This window comes from Schistocerca cancellata, chromosome 1, assembly GCF_023864275.1.
Source record: "Schistocerca cancellata isolate TAMUIC-IGC-003103 chromosome 1, iqSchCanc2.1, whole genome shotgun sequence".
Taxonomy (NCBI): domain Eukaryota; kingdom Metazoa; phylum Arthropoda; class Insecta; order Orthoptera; family Acrididae; genus Schistocerca; species Schistocerca cancellata.
In genome coordinates, this window is record NC_064626.1 from 692,748,561 (window position 1) to 692,764,836 (window position 16,276).

The 16,276-nt window shown below is 42.3% G+C and overlaps 1 protein-coding gene across 3 annotated transcripts in view; it reads right to left on the bottom strand.

Moving 5' to 3' along the window:
* LOC126184461 (gamma-1-syntrophin) overlaps positions 1-16,276 on the bottom strand; it is a 769,719-nt gene that overhangs the window by 62,474 nt on the left and 690,969 nt on the right. For all 3 annotated transcript variants that reach the window (XR_007536832.1, XM_049926862.1, XM_049926854.1), the window contains exon 7: positions 5,503-5,661. Coding sequence is in view for 2 of the 3 variants with exons in the window: in XM_049926862.1 (XP_049782819.1) it covers positions 5,503-5,661 (159 nt within the window). In the remaining variant the exon portion in view is untranslated. The remainder of the gene's footprint in view (positions 1-5,502; positions 5,662-16,276) is intronic.

A 16,276-nucleotide genomic window follows, 5' to 3' on the forward strand; every position in this document is an offset into this window, starting at 1 on the left:
GCCTAAAATCCACATCCAGGCTGGTTGACATACCAGCCCTCACCGTTAATCCACCGGGCGGATTCAATCTGGGGCCGGTGTGCCTACCTGAGCCCAGCAAGCAGCACTTTAGCACTCTCAGCTACCCTGGCAGGTACAGGTCTATACTCTACTAAGTTTAAAATAATTCATTGTCAGTTTGGATTTTGCATCTGAATGCCAGTACCTCAGCACTTCAATAGCAGAGCATGCTCTGTAGTATGTATGCTTGATTCTTATCTCCTACTGGGCTTCAAATTTCACTGATTTTTCTTGTTGTTGCCCACATTTGTTCCAACCCTTAATTGCCCCTCTTTTTAATCCTACCATTATATCCATCTGGCACCCAACTATTTCTTTAATTTTTTAAAGTAATAATTATTTCATCTTTTCAACAGAATTTTATAATTTGACTTTTTTGTTACTGGTATCTAGTTTTTCTTTAGTTTTTTTTCCATTGTTACATATATTTTTTGTTATTTTTGCCTATCTTTATCTTATCTGTGTTTTTCAGTCACATTCATGTATGTCCTCTCCGACATTTGGTACCATCCAGTTTCCAAAACATTTATTTGTTGATTTCCCTGTGGTTTGTCCTGTTGTAATGTGCGTAATGCATGTTCCTGAGAATTTTCCCTGCATATTTCTGTATAATACTGTGGCAACACATTACTGTGCATTTGTGCTTGCCACCCATCTACTCTAGCTGATGATCTTGTGCTGTAGCAGATAATGTGTTGTGAACTGTATGGATCTGAGGATGAGTTTTCTCTGCTGGTACCAGATACATGCTTGGCACATGAAGACATCAGTGGTGATTCAGTTTTGTGCAGCTACAAAGAGATCAGCATTGCAGGCCTATGAGGAATTAGTAGGCAAAATTGACACCATACTTCAGGGTAACATTATTCAGCATCCGCGTTGTGATTCCATGTGGTGAGCATGAATTATCCACCTCACAGAACCCATTTAAATTATGTTGGGTGTGGCAATATCTGAACTCTTTTTCTGACATATACACAAACTACTACAGTGCCATGCATACACTTCTGGTACCTCCAAGTTCATCAATTTGTATTTGTGTATTTCCTTGATCACTGTTAGATTAGCCCTGTTTGCCATACTTTAAGAACATTAATGATGTTTCTCATGTTTTCTTAAAAACTTGGTAAAGTGATTCTCCCCCCACACAAGGATGGTAATCACCTCTTATGTGTACTTGTAATGCCATTATGAGAGGTGGGGATTACAGGACCACCTCATTTCAAAGTTCCTTTCATAGACATTTTTGTGGCAACTTACCCCTGTCTTTGCAGTTAATTGTTCCTGTTAACATTTCAATAAAGGAACTGTTTAGTATTTGGATGGTTTCTGTTACACTGTTCTCATGGTGTATCTATACATTTTACCTTCATGCTGAGCAAAATAATGTTCTTTGAGGAACTCCATTTCCAGACTGGTGACACCAGCTGAATCCAGCAATCTGGGCCAGTCTTCACATCATGGCCAGCAGAACCAAGTGGCTGCTAACACCATGTTCCCCCACCACTTAGTGCTTATGACATCAAGCTTAGTGTGCAATCACTGAGTGACTACCAACATCTCATTCCACCACCACCCAATTAGCACTCACAGCACAGCAAACTGCTCCATCATTCCAATGCTAATACAGGTGAGAAGCATCATGTTGCAGGGCAAATCAGATCGAGTTTGGCTCTGGCCAGTCAGACTCCCACTCCCACCCCCCATGATGTGGAAGTGCATATGGCCATGTTTCATGCTTTTCTGAGCCACTCACAGGGACAACAAACACCCCAGTGCACTGTCCCCCCCCCCCCCCCCCGAATCCCCTACCACCTCCCAGCCCTCCGCTAGCCCATGCCACCATCCATCTGCTGTCTTTAAACTTCTGCAACCCCCAGCTGTGGCTTGTTTCCGTTGAGACAATAGTCACAGGCTTCTCTATTACCAGTGACCGAACCAAGTTCGCCCTGTGCAGCTTGAGCCTTTGGTCACTGCAGTTATCCCAAACCTGCAATAACTGGGCAGATATGGTGCTGTAAAAGACCAGCTGGCAGGGTGGGAGGGTGGGTGGTCCCCACCAGAAATGCAGTGCACACATGCACAATTTTCATCAGAGGAATACGCCAACTTGTGACCCTTGCAACTCCTCTAGCACCTACACACACATGCTGAGCCTACAACTGTTCCAAAAATGTTGCTACTCATGAAATGGCTTACCGAGTCTGTCCATTGTAGTCTGAACAGCATTAGCTGTGCGCAATTATATGAATGTTGATGTGGCAGCCACCATGGTGGACATCTTCACTCTGAAGCACACACATCCAACCCTCCAACCCTCCTGCACCATGCCCTTCCCCATCCTGTGATACATGCAATAACCAGTGTGCATGCATGCCTGTCCCCTAACACTGGTGGCAGCTGTCAGTAGGCATGCCTAGCTGCTCCACTATTTCTTAGTGCTCATTAGTGCACAATCATCAGAACTCCTCTGCCCCAACAGCTTACCACTGGCACCCCATCCCCTCCTCCTCAGTGCAGCAACCCAAACACTGGCCTCAACCTCAAACCACAAACAGTTCCCAGTATGGACTTACACATCTGACATCACATCCAAATGAGTTCCTTCCATCCAGTCGCTCCACAGACTGCATCTGTGCCTACCTCCCCCAACCCCACCACCCCTCCGACTTCCACAAGACAGTATTCTAAGACCTCCATGGCCTATCCCACCCCAGCATTCATGCATCTGTGGCACTCAGCAGGAGCATTTTGTCTGGCCCAGTATCCAGCAGGACTGCATCAAATGGGTCTGCATCTGCCTCCTGTGCCAACACTCAAAGGTAGAGTATCAGATGCATGCTCCTGTTTCTCTCCCACTGATGGACTATATTTTCTGATGTCCGTATTGACATTATAGACCCGCTCCCACTGTTACATAGCCACTTTAAGAGATTCATTCAGTGGCTGGAAACTGTGCCACTGTACAACATCTTGGTGGTAAAAGTGGCTTTCATGGACAACTGGGTCTCTCATTTTCGGGGGCGGGGAGGGGAGGGGGGGTGGCACCATGTGATGATGACTGTGCCTATTTAAAACACTTACTGAAACTTGTGGAACAAATGTTATTTTATAACTAGTTACCACCCTGTTCCTAACAGCACGGTAGAGAGATTTCACAGGACCCTAAAAGCTGTCCTTACCTGTCATCCATAACTTAACTGCCACCCTAGCTTGTGGGCGGCCCACAAAACCGACTTTGCCCACAAAACTGACTTGGCTTCATCTGCCACCAAAGTTGCATATGGGCAGCCACTTGCCATCCCAGGTTACTTCATTAAGTTGCAGCCCTTGTTGGCCGCCACCTGCACCCTGGTCTTCAAACAGCAGTTGCTCAACTGGATGACATGCCTACATCTGGAGCCTGGAGCCCTCACAATGCCGTGGCAAGTGCAAGTCTGTCATGACTTGCCACCTCCACTTGTGCATGCATGTCATGCTTCAGGTGGACACTCGACTACCACCACTCCACCCACAGTACTCAGGCCTGCACTTTGTGCTCAAGTGCAGGGAGAAGACATTTTCTGTTTGTTTCTGTGGCACTGCCACTGCAGCATCAACCAATTGATTGAAAATGGCACTATGCCCAATCTCCCGTGCTCTTGCATGTTGCCATTCATCAAAATCAACGTGGCAAGAACTGAAATGTGACACTGGCAGATGCTGCCAGCCTGACAGGCAGCATTTGGGACTCGAGAAGCCACCCTGCCATTTACCCGATCCCCTGCCCATGCAGAACTTCACATGACATCCTGCCACTTGCACCTGCTGCCAGACTGGTCCTCTGGCCTGAGTTGCAAGGTGCCAACACACGTTTGGCACTGAGGCAGCTGTCACCATCCCTGTGATGTTGGGAGATGCCACCACTGCAACCTGTGATCTGGTCTACCAAAAAGAGGTAGCAGCAGTGGGCAGCTACAGCAGTGGCACAGGATGGTGTGCATCATGCCACCCATGTGAGCTGCCTGCCATGTGTGATCTGCCTAGGCACCAGCACTCCACCACGTCCTCCAGCAGGCCCCACCTCCACACCACAGCATACCTGACTATGCTTGCCGACTGTTGTGCATCACTGTCTCCCACCCTAGCTGGTGGTGAAGTGGATTGTTATCCCTGCACTAAGATCACAACATCAAACACCAAATGCTGCTGCAGATCACACCATAACCTCCACCTTTTCCAATGGTCCCAAGCGCACGGAAAAAAAAAAATTATTATCTGCGGCAGTATGCCAGTCAGTGTAGGGAGTGGCCACTATGTCCTGTAACCCACTGTTTCCTTCTTGTAGGGAGGGGGGGATCTGTGTGGCAACTTGCTACTATGTGTCTGTGCCTACTGTCCATCTGCTTGAGCAAACAATTTTGCACTGTAATAGATGATGCATTGCCCAGAAAAACACTGCACTATGACCTGCATGCTTCTGAAGACAAGGGGGTTCTGTGTAATGCACCTGTTGCTGCAGTGCATGGGGTATTTGTCACTTTTAAAAATGTTAATTTTTGCTGATACAAAGTAACAGTAACTGATGCATTTAATGAACCAATGTAAAAGCTTTCATATTTATAGGCATGTTTACTTCAATTTTCAACACACTGCTATTGTTTTTTGGTTGATGTCTGCTGCCACAAAACAAGAGACTTATGCTGTAACTAGCAGATCTCTACAATGTTTTCACAGCATAGTAAATATTTCTTGAAAAGCAAATACACAGACTCTTCCAAATTTATTGTTGTCTCAACTGGAAAAATATGACTTTTATACTCTAATCATGGACATCGGAGGATGAAGTGATATATTTGCTATTTTTATTCTTCCAGATTTTATCCTTTTGATGCATACAGTATGATGTCAATGATGGCATTAAAGATGGAGCAAAATTAGCTTTACTCCCTACTTCCTGGAACAATTTGTTCTTCAAGGGGCCTGTGAATAAATCCTATTACCTGGGAAGAAAATTCCTCTGAAAATTAAGAGCACTACTTATCACCAACAGACACTATGCATGGTGTCATTTTGTTTTTCAACACCACTGATGCTTTCTTTAATGATGTAATTAGGGCTGAGCACTTTAAAAGAAGAGTCCTATAAATTAACTTCTATCAACCAGCCAAAGATAACTCATTGATATCTACAAAAATATGTTTTGTGACAGTTATTGTTTACCCTTTAGTGGATTTCACTGTTCTGCAGTTGTAAGTAAAGCAATGAAGCTTCACTTTATTTCTGCAGTTCTCATCTAGCAAAAACAGTATATTCAAAGGAGACATAATAAACAAATCTGTAGAATGAAATACATAAGTAAGAGCTTAATACTTTTTGTGTGTAATTATGGTTTAAATCTAGTGTCAGCAGATTGGAAAGCTAATAATATCCTGTAACTAAAAGTACAATACTGTCTCTTACTGGAGGTGAGTCAAACAACAACACATCAGTTCCTTTCAGTGTTAAGAAACGTGGTTTGTAATTTTGCCATGGTTGATTGTTGTTGAGTATTCCTTCATTGACCCATCCCATGTATTCAATTCGTTCTGTGGCAGGGAAGTTACGGTTGTAAAGTTTCATCTGCAAAAAGAAAATGAGTACATTTTGTTTTTATATTAAAATATATTTGCTACAGAAACATAGAGAATCTACCATCAAAATTCAAAGAGTTTATTTTCATATACAGAGAGCAAAATGACTGTGAATGAATCTGGACATGACCTTTAAATCTTTCGGGGCATGATTTATCAGTAGTATGATTTCTGTTTCAGTTCCAAGTGGTCAACAAACTAAAATGGAATTGTCAGCTTGGGTAGGAAAAAAAAAGCAACAAATCTGGGTCCTGTAACAAGAAAACAACACAACACAATCATCTGTTTAGTTTTCTACTCCCCTCCCCAGGTGTGTGTTCTTTTAAGTGTTCCATATTCTTACAGAAGATAGTACTGGTCGAAACTAGGTTAAAACTTTCTATAAATGTATATCCAGAAGCAAATACTTAAGGTATGGACCATTCTGGTATATGACAGCCACCTGCCTGCTGATACTACATGAGAAGCTCAAACGGTCACCATTTGGTCTTACACATTCTTCAGACCTCCTCCTCAAAGAGTAATGATCTCATGCATATGCACTTGCATGCCAGTTGATTTTGTTACTTCCATGACATATACACTCCTGTAACGTGTTCTCATTGTTGAGGGATGTGGAGCACACAAAAGCTCTTAAATGACACCATATCCAGAATTATATGGACTTAAGGTCAATTGAATGGGGAAAGCATGCTACTGCATCAAACGATACCATTCTTCTCCCCCCCCCCCCCCCTTTTTTTTCCAGATGGAATGGGATTTTTACGATGTCCTTCAGCACACATGACACGTGCCTTTGATTAATGATACTGGTTAAATGATAACCAGTCATTTCCTAAATGTAATAATAGGATTCCATTTCGTTGTTGAAGCCTACGTTGTTCACAATCCATGGAGTCACTAATCTTGTTCTGATGTTACCACAACCTCAAAACAATATGTATTGGATGGTTGATGTAGGAGACAGTGATAAGTGCTTTATCTGACAACAGCATCATAATCAGAGGACTAAGTACAGAGACGAGTACAACCAAGAAGAAATGGCAATGAACATCGATAGGAAGACAGCCTACACCACTGTTGTATTGACTTTTCTCAACACAATTGCCCACGTCTCAAAAGGGATTTGTTTCCAGACAGATCTTTGTAGGACTTTGTTCTAGTTTTGACCAGTACTTTGCCCAGTTAGTATATGGTGCACTTTTTAAACATGCTAAGACTCTCCCATAGCACCGAGAGGGGTGGTGCAGTGGTTAGACACTGGACTCGCATTCGGGAGGACGCCGGCTCAATCCCGTGTCCGGCCATCCTGATTTAGGTTTTCTGTGATTTCCCTAAATCGCTCCAGGCAAATGCCAGGATGGTTCCTCTGAAAGGGCACGGCCGACTTCCTTCCCAATCCTTCCCTAACCCGATGAGACTGATGACCACGCTGTCTGGTCTCCTTCCCCAAACCAACCAACCAATCTCCCATAGCTTGTAGCTATTTTAAATACATCAATGGGACAATCATTTCCCTGGATAAATGTGAAAAAGTAATGTGTGAAAGAGAGTTAAGTTGATATTTGACATATACTACAATGTAAATGAATGCACTATTGACAGGCACAGTTGATGGCATATTAGCTGTCCACTGACACACAATCAAGTCGAAGGAACACACCATTGCACTGACTGGGCAGTAGGAGCTTTGTGACAGGTTACTATGACATGGATAGTGCCCATTGCTAAGCTGGATTCTGCTTGAACAAAGAATTTTTTGCTTTTTGTTTATTCATAACTGAGTGACTGCAAAACACACTGTGTGATCAAAAGTATCCAAACACCCCCAAAAACATAAGTTTTCATATCAGGTGCATTGTGCTGCCACCTACTGCCAGGTACTCCATATCAGGGACCTCAGTAGTCATAAGGCATTGTGAGGGAGCAGAAGGGGCACTCCGTGGAACTCACAGACTTTGAACGTGGTCTGGTGATTGGGTGTCACTTGTGTCATATGTCTGTTGCGAGATTCCCATACTCTTAAACATCCCTAAGTCCACTGTTTCCTACGTGATAGTGAAGTGGAAGTGTGAGGGGACATGTGCAGCATAAAAGCATACAGGCCGACCTCATCTGTTGACTGACAGAGACTGCAGACAATTGAAGAGGGTCGTAATGTGTAATAGGCAGACATCTATCCAGACCATCACCCAAGAATTCCAAACTGCATCTGGATCCACTACATGTCCTATGACAGTTAGGCGGGAGGTCTGAAAACTTGGATTTCATGGTGGAGCAGTTGCTCATAGACCACATATCACGCTGGTAAATGCTGAACAACACCTCGCTTGGTGTAAGGAGCATAAACATTGGATGATTGAACAGTGGATAAACGTTGTGTGGAATGTTTGTACGCAATGTGGTGATCCAATGACAGGGTGTGGATATGGTGAATACTGGATGAATGTCATCTGCCAGCTTGTGTAGTGCCAACAGTAAAATTTGGAGGCGGTGGTGTCATGGTGTGGTCATGTTTTTCATAGGTATGCCTATACAAAGAACTGGAATGAGAGTGCATAACAGCATCTTAGCATGAACTGAGGGAAATCATTCACTCTGTGCAGCTGTTAGTAATCATAAGGAGAAAATATTAATATATAACTTTGTGAGGAATATATGTGGATGGACTGCTTAATACCCCTAACTGCACGCAGTATAGCAAAACAGTGACTGCTACATTCTTGAGTAGATGATTTACTGGGCACAAAAAGTCTGACAGATTGCTGATTTGAAAGCCCTGCTGTCATCAACTGATGGTGGTTCTCACAAGATCTGAGCTTGAGAAACATTTAGGCCTTTCTATAGCCTGGATAATAGTACTTGCAAGCAGTGGACTGCGGATACCCCAAAAATGGCTTAGATAGTGGGGAATGCCCAGCAACTTGTATGCTCACACTTCGCCACATAAGGATTGGCTACATACAAGTAATATGATCTTTAGAAATAAAAATGTATGCATCAGTTTATGTAGGGACATAAGATCAGAAGTCAGGAAGAAACAGAACTAAAATGCAATTGATTATCTTTTACAGAACAGCAAGGAAATGCATCAGATGGTGACAATCCAGAAACACTTCAGAATTTTCTTTGAGGGTGGTGTAATAAGGCGCAGAGTAAAAATAGATACAGATTTGGGTGGCTGGGCTGGAGCGGGGGGGGGGGGGGGGATAGGTACATCATTAAATTAAGCAACAAATTTGGGATTTTGGAAAAATAAGATTATGCAAACATTGGTAAAAAGGCAGTTGTTTAACAAATGTAGTTGAGCAAACACCAAAATATTTTGCATATCTTATAATGGCTAAAGTAGAACGAGAATCTAATGTGAAACAAGCTGATTATTAAATAGGAAGTAACAGTTTCACCATCTTTACACGAATATAATGAGCCATCACATGTAATCATGTAATGTGCTCTCCAGTTTTAAAAATTAAAATCATGAAAAAGAGCTTTTTGGCATGTCACTAGTACACTAAATTTATTTTACACAACAATATATATAAACAAAGATGATGAGACTTATAAAACAAAAGTGCTGGCAGGTCGATAGACACACAAACAAACACAAACATACACACAAAATTCAAGCTTTTGCAACAAACAGTTGCTTTATCAGGAAAGAGGGGAGGAGAGGGAAAGACGAAAGGATGTGGGTTTTAAGGGAGAGGGTAAGGAGTCATTCCAATCCCGGGAGCAGAAAGACTTACCTTAGGGGGAAAAAAGGACAGGTATACACTCGCACACAGACACAAGCAGACATTTGTAAAGGCAAAGAGTTTGGGCAGAGATGTCAGTCGAGGCGGAAGTAAAGAGGCAAAGATGTAGACAGGTGAGGTATGAGTGGCGGCAACTTGAAATTAGCGGAGGTTGATGCCTGGTGGATAACGAGAAGAGAGGATATACTGAAGGGCAAGTTCCCACCTCCGGAGTTCTGACAGGTTGGTGTTAGTGGAAAGTATCCAGATAACCCGGACGGTATAACACTGTGCCAAGATGTGCTGGCCGTGCACCAAGGCATGTTTAGCCACAGGGTGATCCTCATTACCAACAAACACTGTCTGCCTGTGTCCATTCATGTGAATGGACAGTTAGTTGCTGATCATTCCCACATAGAAGGCTTCACAGTGTAGGCAGGTCAGTTGGTAAATCACGTGGGTGCTTTCACACGTGGCTCTGCCTTTTATCGTGTACACCTTCCGGGTTACAGGACTGGAGTAGGTGGTGGTGGGAGGGTGCATGGGACAGGTTTTACACTGGGGGCAGTTGCAAGGGTAGGCGCCAGAGGGTAGGGATCGTGGTTTGGGGATTTCATGAGGATGAACTAAGAGGTTACGAAGGTTAGGTGGACGGCGGAAAGACACTCTTGGTGGAGTGGGGAGGATTTCATGAAGGATGGATCTCATTTCAGGGCAGGATTTGAGGAAGTCGTATCCCTGCTGGAGAGCCACATTCAGAGTCTGATCCAGTCCCGGAAAGTATCCTGTCACAAGTGGGGCACTTTTGGGGTTCTTATGTGGAAGGTTCCGGGTTTGAGGAGATGAGGATTTGGCTCTGGTTATTTGCTTCTGTACCAGGTCGGGAGGGTAGTTACGGGATGCGAAAGCTGTTTTCAGATTGTTGGTGTAATGGTTCAAGGATTCCGGACTGGAGCAGATTCGTTTGCCACGAAGACCTAGGCTGTAGGGAAGGGACCGTTTGATGTGGAATGGGTGGCAGCTGTCATAATGAAGGTACTGTTGCTTGTTGGTGGGTTTGATGTGGACAGACGTGTGAAGCTGGCCATTGGACAGGTGGAGGTCAACGTCAAGGAAAGTGGCATGGGATTTAGAGTAGGACCAGGTGAATCAGATGGAACCAAAGGAGTTGAGGTTGGAGAGGAAATTCTGGAGTTCTTCTTCACTGTGAGTCCAGATCATGAAAATGTCATCAATAAATCTGTACCAAACTTTAGGTTGGCAGGCCTGGGTAACCAAGAAGGCTTCCTCTAAGCGACCCATGAATAGGTTGGCGTACGAGTGGGCCATCCTGGTACCCATGGCTGTTCCCTTTAATTGTTGGTATGTCTGGCCTTCGAAAGTGAAGAAGTTGTGGGTCAGGATGAAGCTGGCTAAGGTAATGAGGAAAGAGGTTTTAGGTAGGGTGGCAGGTGATGCGCGTGAAAGGAAGTGCTCCATCGCAGCGAGGCCCTGGACATGCGGAATATTTGTGTATAAGGAAGTGGCATCAATGGTTACAAGGATGGTTTCCGGGGGTAAAAGACTGGGTAGAGATTCCAGGTGTTCGAGAAAGTGGTTGGTGTCTTTGATGAAGGATGGGAGACTGCATGTGATGGGTTGAAGGTGTTGATCTACATAGGCAGAGATGCGTTCTGTGGGGGCTTGGTAACCAGCTACAATGGGACGGCCGGGATGATTGGGTCTGTGAATTTTAGGAAGAAGGTAGAAGGTAGGGGTGCGGGGTGTTGGTGGGGTCAGGAGGTTGATGGAGTCAGGTGAAAGGTTTTGTAGGGGCCCTAAGGTTCTGAGGATTCCTTGAAGCTCTGCCTGGACATCAAGAATGGGATTACCTTGGCAAACTTTGTAAGTAGTGTTGTCTGAAAGCTGACGCAGTCCCTCAGCCACATACTCCCGACGATCAAGTACCACAGTCGTGGAACCCTTGTCCACTGGAAGAATGACAATGGATTGGTCAGCCTTCAGATCACGGATAGCCTGGGCTTCAGCAGTGGTGATGTTGGGAGTAGGATTAAGGTTTTTTAAGAAGGATTGAGAAGCAAGGCTGGAAGTCAGAAATTCCTGGAAGGTTAGGAGAGGGTGATTTTGAGGAAGATGAGGTGGGTCCCGCTGTGACGGAGGACGGAACTGTTCCAGGCAGGGTTCAATTTGGATAGTGTCTTGGGGAGTTGGATCATTAGGAGTAGGATTAGGATCATTTTTCTTCGTGGCAAAGTGATATTTCCGGCAGAGAGTACGGGTGTAGGACAGTAAATCTTTGACGAGGGCTGTTTGGTTAAATCTGGGAGTGGGGCTGACGGTGAGGCCTTTGGATAGGACAGAGGTTTCGGATTGGGAGAGAGGTTTGGAGGAAAGGTTAACTACTGAATTGGGGTGTTGTGGTTCCAGATTGTGTGGATTGGAATTTTGAGGTTTTGGAGGGAGTGGAGCTGGAAGTGGGAGATTGAGTAGATGGGAGAGACTGGGTTTGTGTGCAATGAGAGGAGCTTGAGGTTTACTGGAAAGGTTGTGAAGGGTGAGTGAGTTGCCTTTCCGGAGGTGGTAAACCAGGAGATTGGATAGTTTTTTAAGGTGGAGGGTGGCATGCTGTTCTGATTTGCGGTTGGCCTGTAGGAGGATGCTCTGAACAGCCGGTGTGGATGTGGGAGAGGAAAGATTGAGGACTTTTATTAAGGATAGCAGTTGACGGGTGTGTTGATTGGCTGAGTGGATGTGTAGGTGAAGGATTAGGTGGGTGAGGGCAATGGATTGTTCAGTTTGGAACTGGTATAAGGACTGATGGAAAGAAGGGTTGCAGCCAGAGATGGGAACTTTAAGTGTAAGGCCTTTGGGGGTGATGCCAAATGTCAGACACGCCTGAGAAAATAAAATATGGGAGTGTAATCTGGCTAGGGCGAAGGCATGTTTGCGGAGGGAATGTAAATAAAACTTAATGGGGTCGTTGTGGAGGTGTTGTGAGGGTGACATGGTACTAGAAGGTGGATAGTGTAACATGAGGCTGAAATGAAAATGAAAAAAAATATATATATAAAAATATATGGGGAGAGATAAAGGTGAAGTAGAAAGCAACTGGAGATCTGGTGTGAAAAAAGGCGAAAAAGGGTTGGTTGGAGCTGGGCTATGTTGATCCTGTGCTGAACTTGTGTAGGTAGATAACGATGTGCATAAAGGTTAGGTGGTTGTGTTGCCGCCAAAACAAGTTAAAGGGTGGAGAAATTCGAGAAAATTTCGAAAAAACTACGTGAGGATGTATTAAAAGGAGTGGTATGGTGGTGGCAGATTATGGAAATGAGGCTAACAATTGTCTGATGAAGAAATAATGACGTTAAAACCTGTGGGAAGCGGCTAAAAATGATCGCTGATGTGAGAAAAACGGAAATGGAAATAAAGCAAAAGTTATTAAAACTAGCCGAAAAGGTTGTTTAATAGCTGAAAGGAACTGTTTGTGAACTAGAAACGGTGGATTTTATAGCAGCGGTAGTGTTGAAAGCGGAAAAAAAGTTTTTTTGGGTTATGGTTTGGAAGTGGGTTACGTATTATTACGTATTATTGAGTATATATCGGCGGGATAAAATTGTATAGTGGATGACGGTAAAAAGGAGAAGGTGAATACAAAGTGAAACTACTGGCAAAAACAGGAGGAGGAAATAAGACGACAGAAAAGACTTCGAAATGTAACAGTGACAATAACAAACGTAATTGTTGGGTTCAAATTAATGATATGAATATAATAGAGGGAAACATTCCACGTGGAAAAAATATATCTAAAACGAAAGATGATGAGACTTACCAAACAAAAGCGCTGGCAGGTCGATAGACACACAAACAAACACAAAAACTTGAAATCTGAAGCCCATCTTTTACAGGAAGAAAGCATAAGGAATTTATATCAACAAAGACTCCCATGTGAACTGCAAATGGTTGTAACTAAAGACAATATTGAAGAATGGTCGAGATCAGTAATGTACATAGGTAACAAAGTACCATATGTGAGAAAATAAAGTATCAAACCAGAAAAGTAGTTTGAAAATTTATATATATTTGGAATATAAAAACAGCCAACAATATTAGAGCAAAACTAAATGCTTATATGTCTGTTTATAAACACATATAAACAAAGAATAGAAAATGTACAGAAAAGAAATAAAACAAAACAAGAATTGATAAAAAGATACCATAGTGAATTGTGGGAAAGATTCATTGCCACTGTTGAAAATAACGTAGAAATGCTATTGGCTCATATGGAATTAACACTGAATTAATCACATATGGAGGAATCATTTTAGAATTTTGCTTTCTCCAGTTTTTGAAGTATGTGTAGGAAGAACTGTTCCATACCTGAAGTATGGAACACAACTAAAGTTATTTCTATATTTGAAAAAGGCAATGGAAAGAAATGAAGGTGTTTATCGAGGCTGCAGTCTCTCATCCAGTTTATTTAACTTATATATCAACAACCTAGTCGTGAAATTGAAAGATGAAATACAGTTAGGAATAAAAATAGTATCTAGCATACCATCAGGTACTCTATATTCTCGTGTCCAGATAATTACACAGGAAGCAGAAAGCAATTTACGAAGAGCAGTATACAATTGAGCCAAAATACAGTACACAGTGTACATAGTTGAAAAATTGTAAATGAAGGTATTAATTAATAGCTTTGAAATCTGTGTTAATTTTGATTTAAAAGATAAAATAATGGACAAAAATATATGGACCAAGGACATTATGATAGACATTTTTTATTCCAGACACTGCCCAATGCTCCAGCGAGATAAACTCCCAAGACCAAGAACATTCCAATAAAAAATGATATGTCATCACTGAAAAAAATGCAAGCTTATTTACAGCTAGTGCAAACATGTAGTGCCTTCAGACAAAACTCAATACATTGTGATTGTTTGCTGAGGAAGTGAGACCAGATGCATTATGTATACTTGAACATTGGCTAGCCCATACAGAAATAGAATACTATGGGCATATTGAATATCTGGACATGGTGAATGTATGGTGTAGAGAAACTTCTATACTTTGGCAGTGCATCTGTGTATGCAAATGGAAAGCTTGGTGCCAAGAAAATTGATGTAAGAAACTTCACTGTGGACTCTGATCTAGAATTTGCTGCTTTGGGGCTGCCAGATGCTTAATTATTGGTTCTGTGTACTGTTCCCCAAATGGCAAATTTGAACACTTCATCAACAAACTGGAAAGCTATCTGTGCAATCTAGTGAGCCTGGGAGCAAAAATTAGCTTATGTAGAAACTTCAATACCTTTTTCAAGGAAGGCCCTGACAAAGAGAGAGCTAGTATGAACTTAGTAAGCACCTGTGGACTATTTGTGGCAAGTTATCTACCAAAAAGAGGAGCTGTCTGTCTTGATACAGTTGTTACAAACCTGGATAGTTGGTACTACAAAGTAAGTGTCATTGATCCTGTTCTTGCAGATCATAGTGCAGTAATAATGAAGCTTTGGACAAACTCAGTACAACAAATTCCCAGCTGGAATTCAAATTATGTCTTCAGAAGTAAGGTTATTACAAAGAAAAATTTAGATGTTTTCAAAAGAGCAATGTCTTCTATAGACTGACATCAAATGTGTGAAAGAATTGGCACCAAATGCTACATTCAGTTCCATGTTCCAGGCTCTTATAGCCAGATTTGATGAAATTTTTCCACTAAAACCCAAGAGATATCTAATTGTCAAGTCAAAATTCACACAGGAAACTGTCAAAGTAAAGAGCTGGTGTACCTCTACATTAGGTAAAACAAAATGCACTGTGCAACTACTAAATGATAAAGTCAAAGCCACTGAAGATACTGGCACCAAGGACAGACTACATTGCAATTATCCACAGGTCAGGAGGCTGTGCAGAAAAGAAGCAGAGAAAGCAAAGAATGAAAGCAATGCCAGATTTATTTAAGAAGCTTACAATCTTTGCAAGGCAGCATGGGATCTGATTAATAAACATAGGCAAAGACCACCTCTTGCTCAAATTCTTGCAGTCCAGATGAATTTAATATATTTTTTATAAACATAGTAGAAAGCACAGTAGGTGAAATTTCTCACTTCAGAATAGACTGAGCAGTTGCTGAAAAATTTGGAAATAACTGGAGCATTGTGATGCGGAAGAGAGGGTATCCAAAAGACATAATAACAACAGTAAACTACTACAAATACACAGGGAACACTTGACATTTATGGTATGTCCTGTACTATTTTAAAAACTATAATCTGGGAAATTGCACAACTACTGTCAATAGTAATAAATAAAAGCCTCCATTCTGGAGAATTTCCAGACTTGTTGAAAGTATCATGCACAGAATAAGTTTACAAGAAAGGTAATCCACATGAAGTGTCAAGCTGTAGACCTGTATCTGTAATATCAGTGTTAACTGATGGGGTCCATAATGAAACATCAGCTATTAAATTATTTTGAAGGAAATAACCTCTTTTATCATAGACAGCATGGCTTTCAAAAGGCATGTCACTACAAAGGCAGTGCTTGACTTAGATACAAATATAAGTCAGGGTTTTGAAAACAAGGCATCTATAGCACTGGTACTCTTTGACTTTGGTGAGGTATTTGATTGCATCACACATAAGATCCTGTTGAGCATGCTAAATTTATACTGCTACACCAACTCTCAAATCCTACCTAAATAACAGATATCAGATTGTATCAGTGCAAGGAGCAGAATCAGGTGAAATAAAGTTAAAACATGGTGTGCCAGAGGGATCCACAATAGAGCCCCTGTTGTTCTTAATTTTTGTTAATGGTGTACACTCCAGAGGGCATGCCAGTTGAACAATTTAGGGCTAAAATTTCA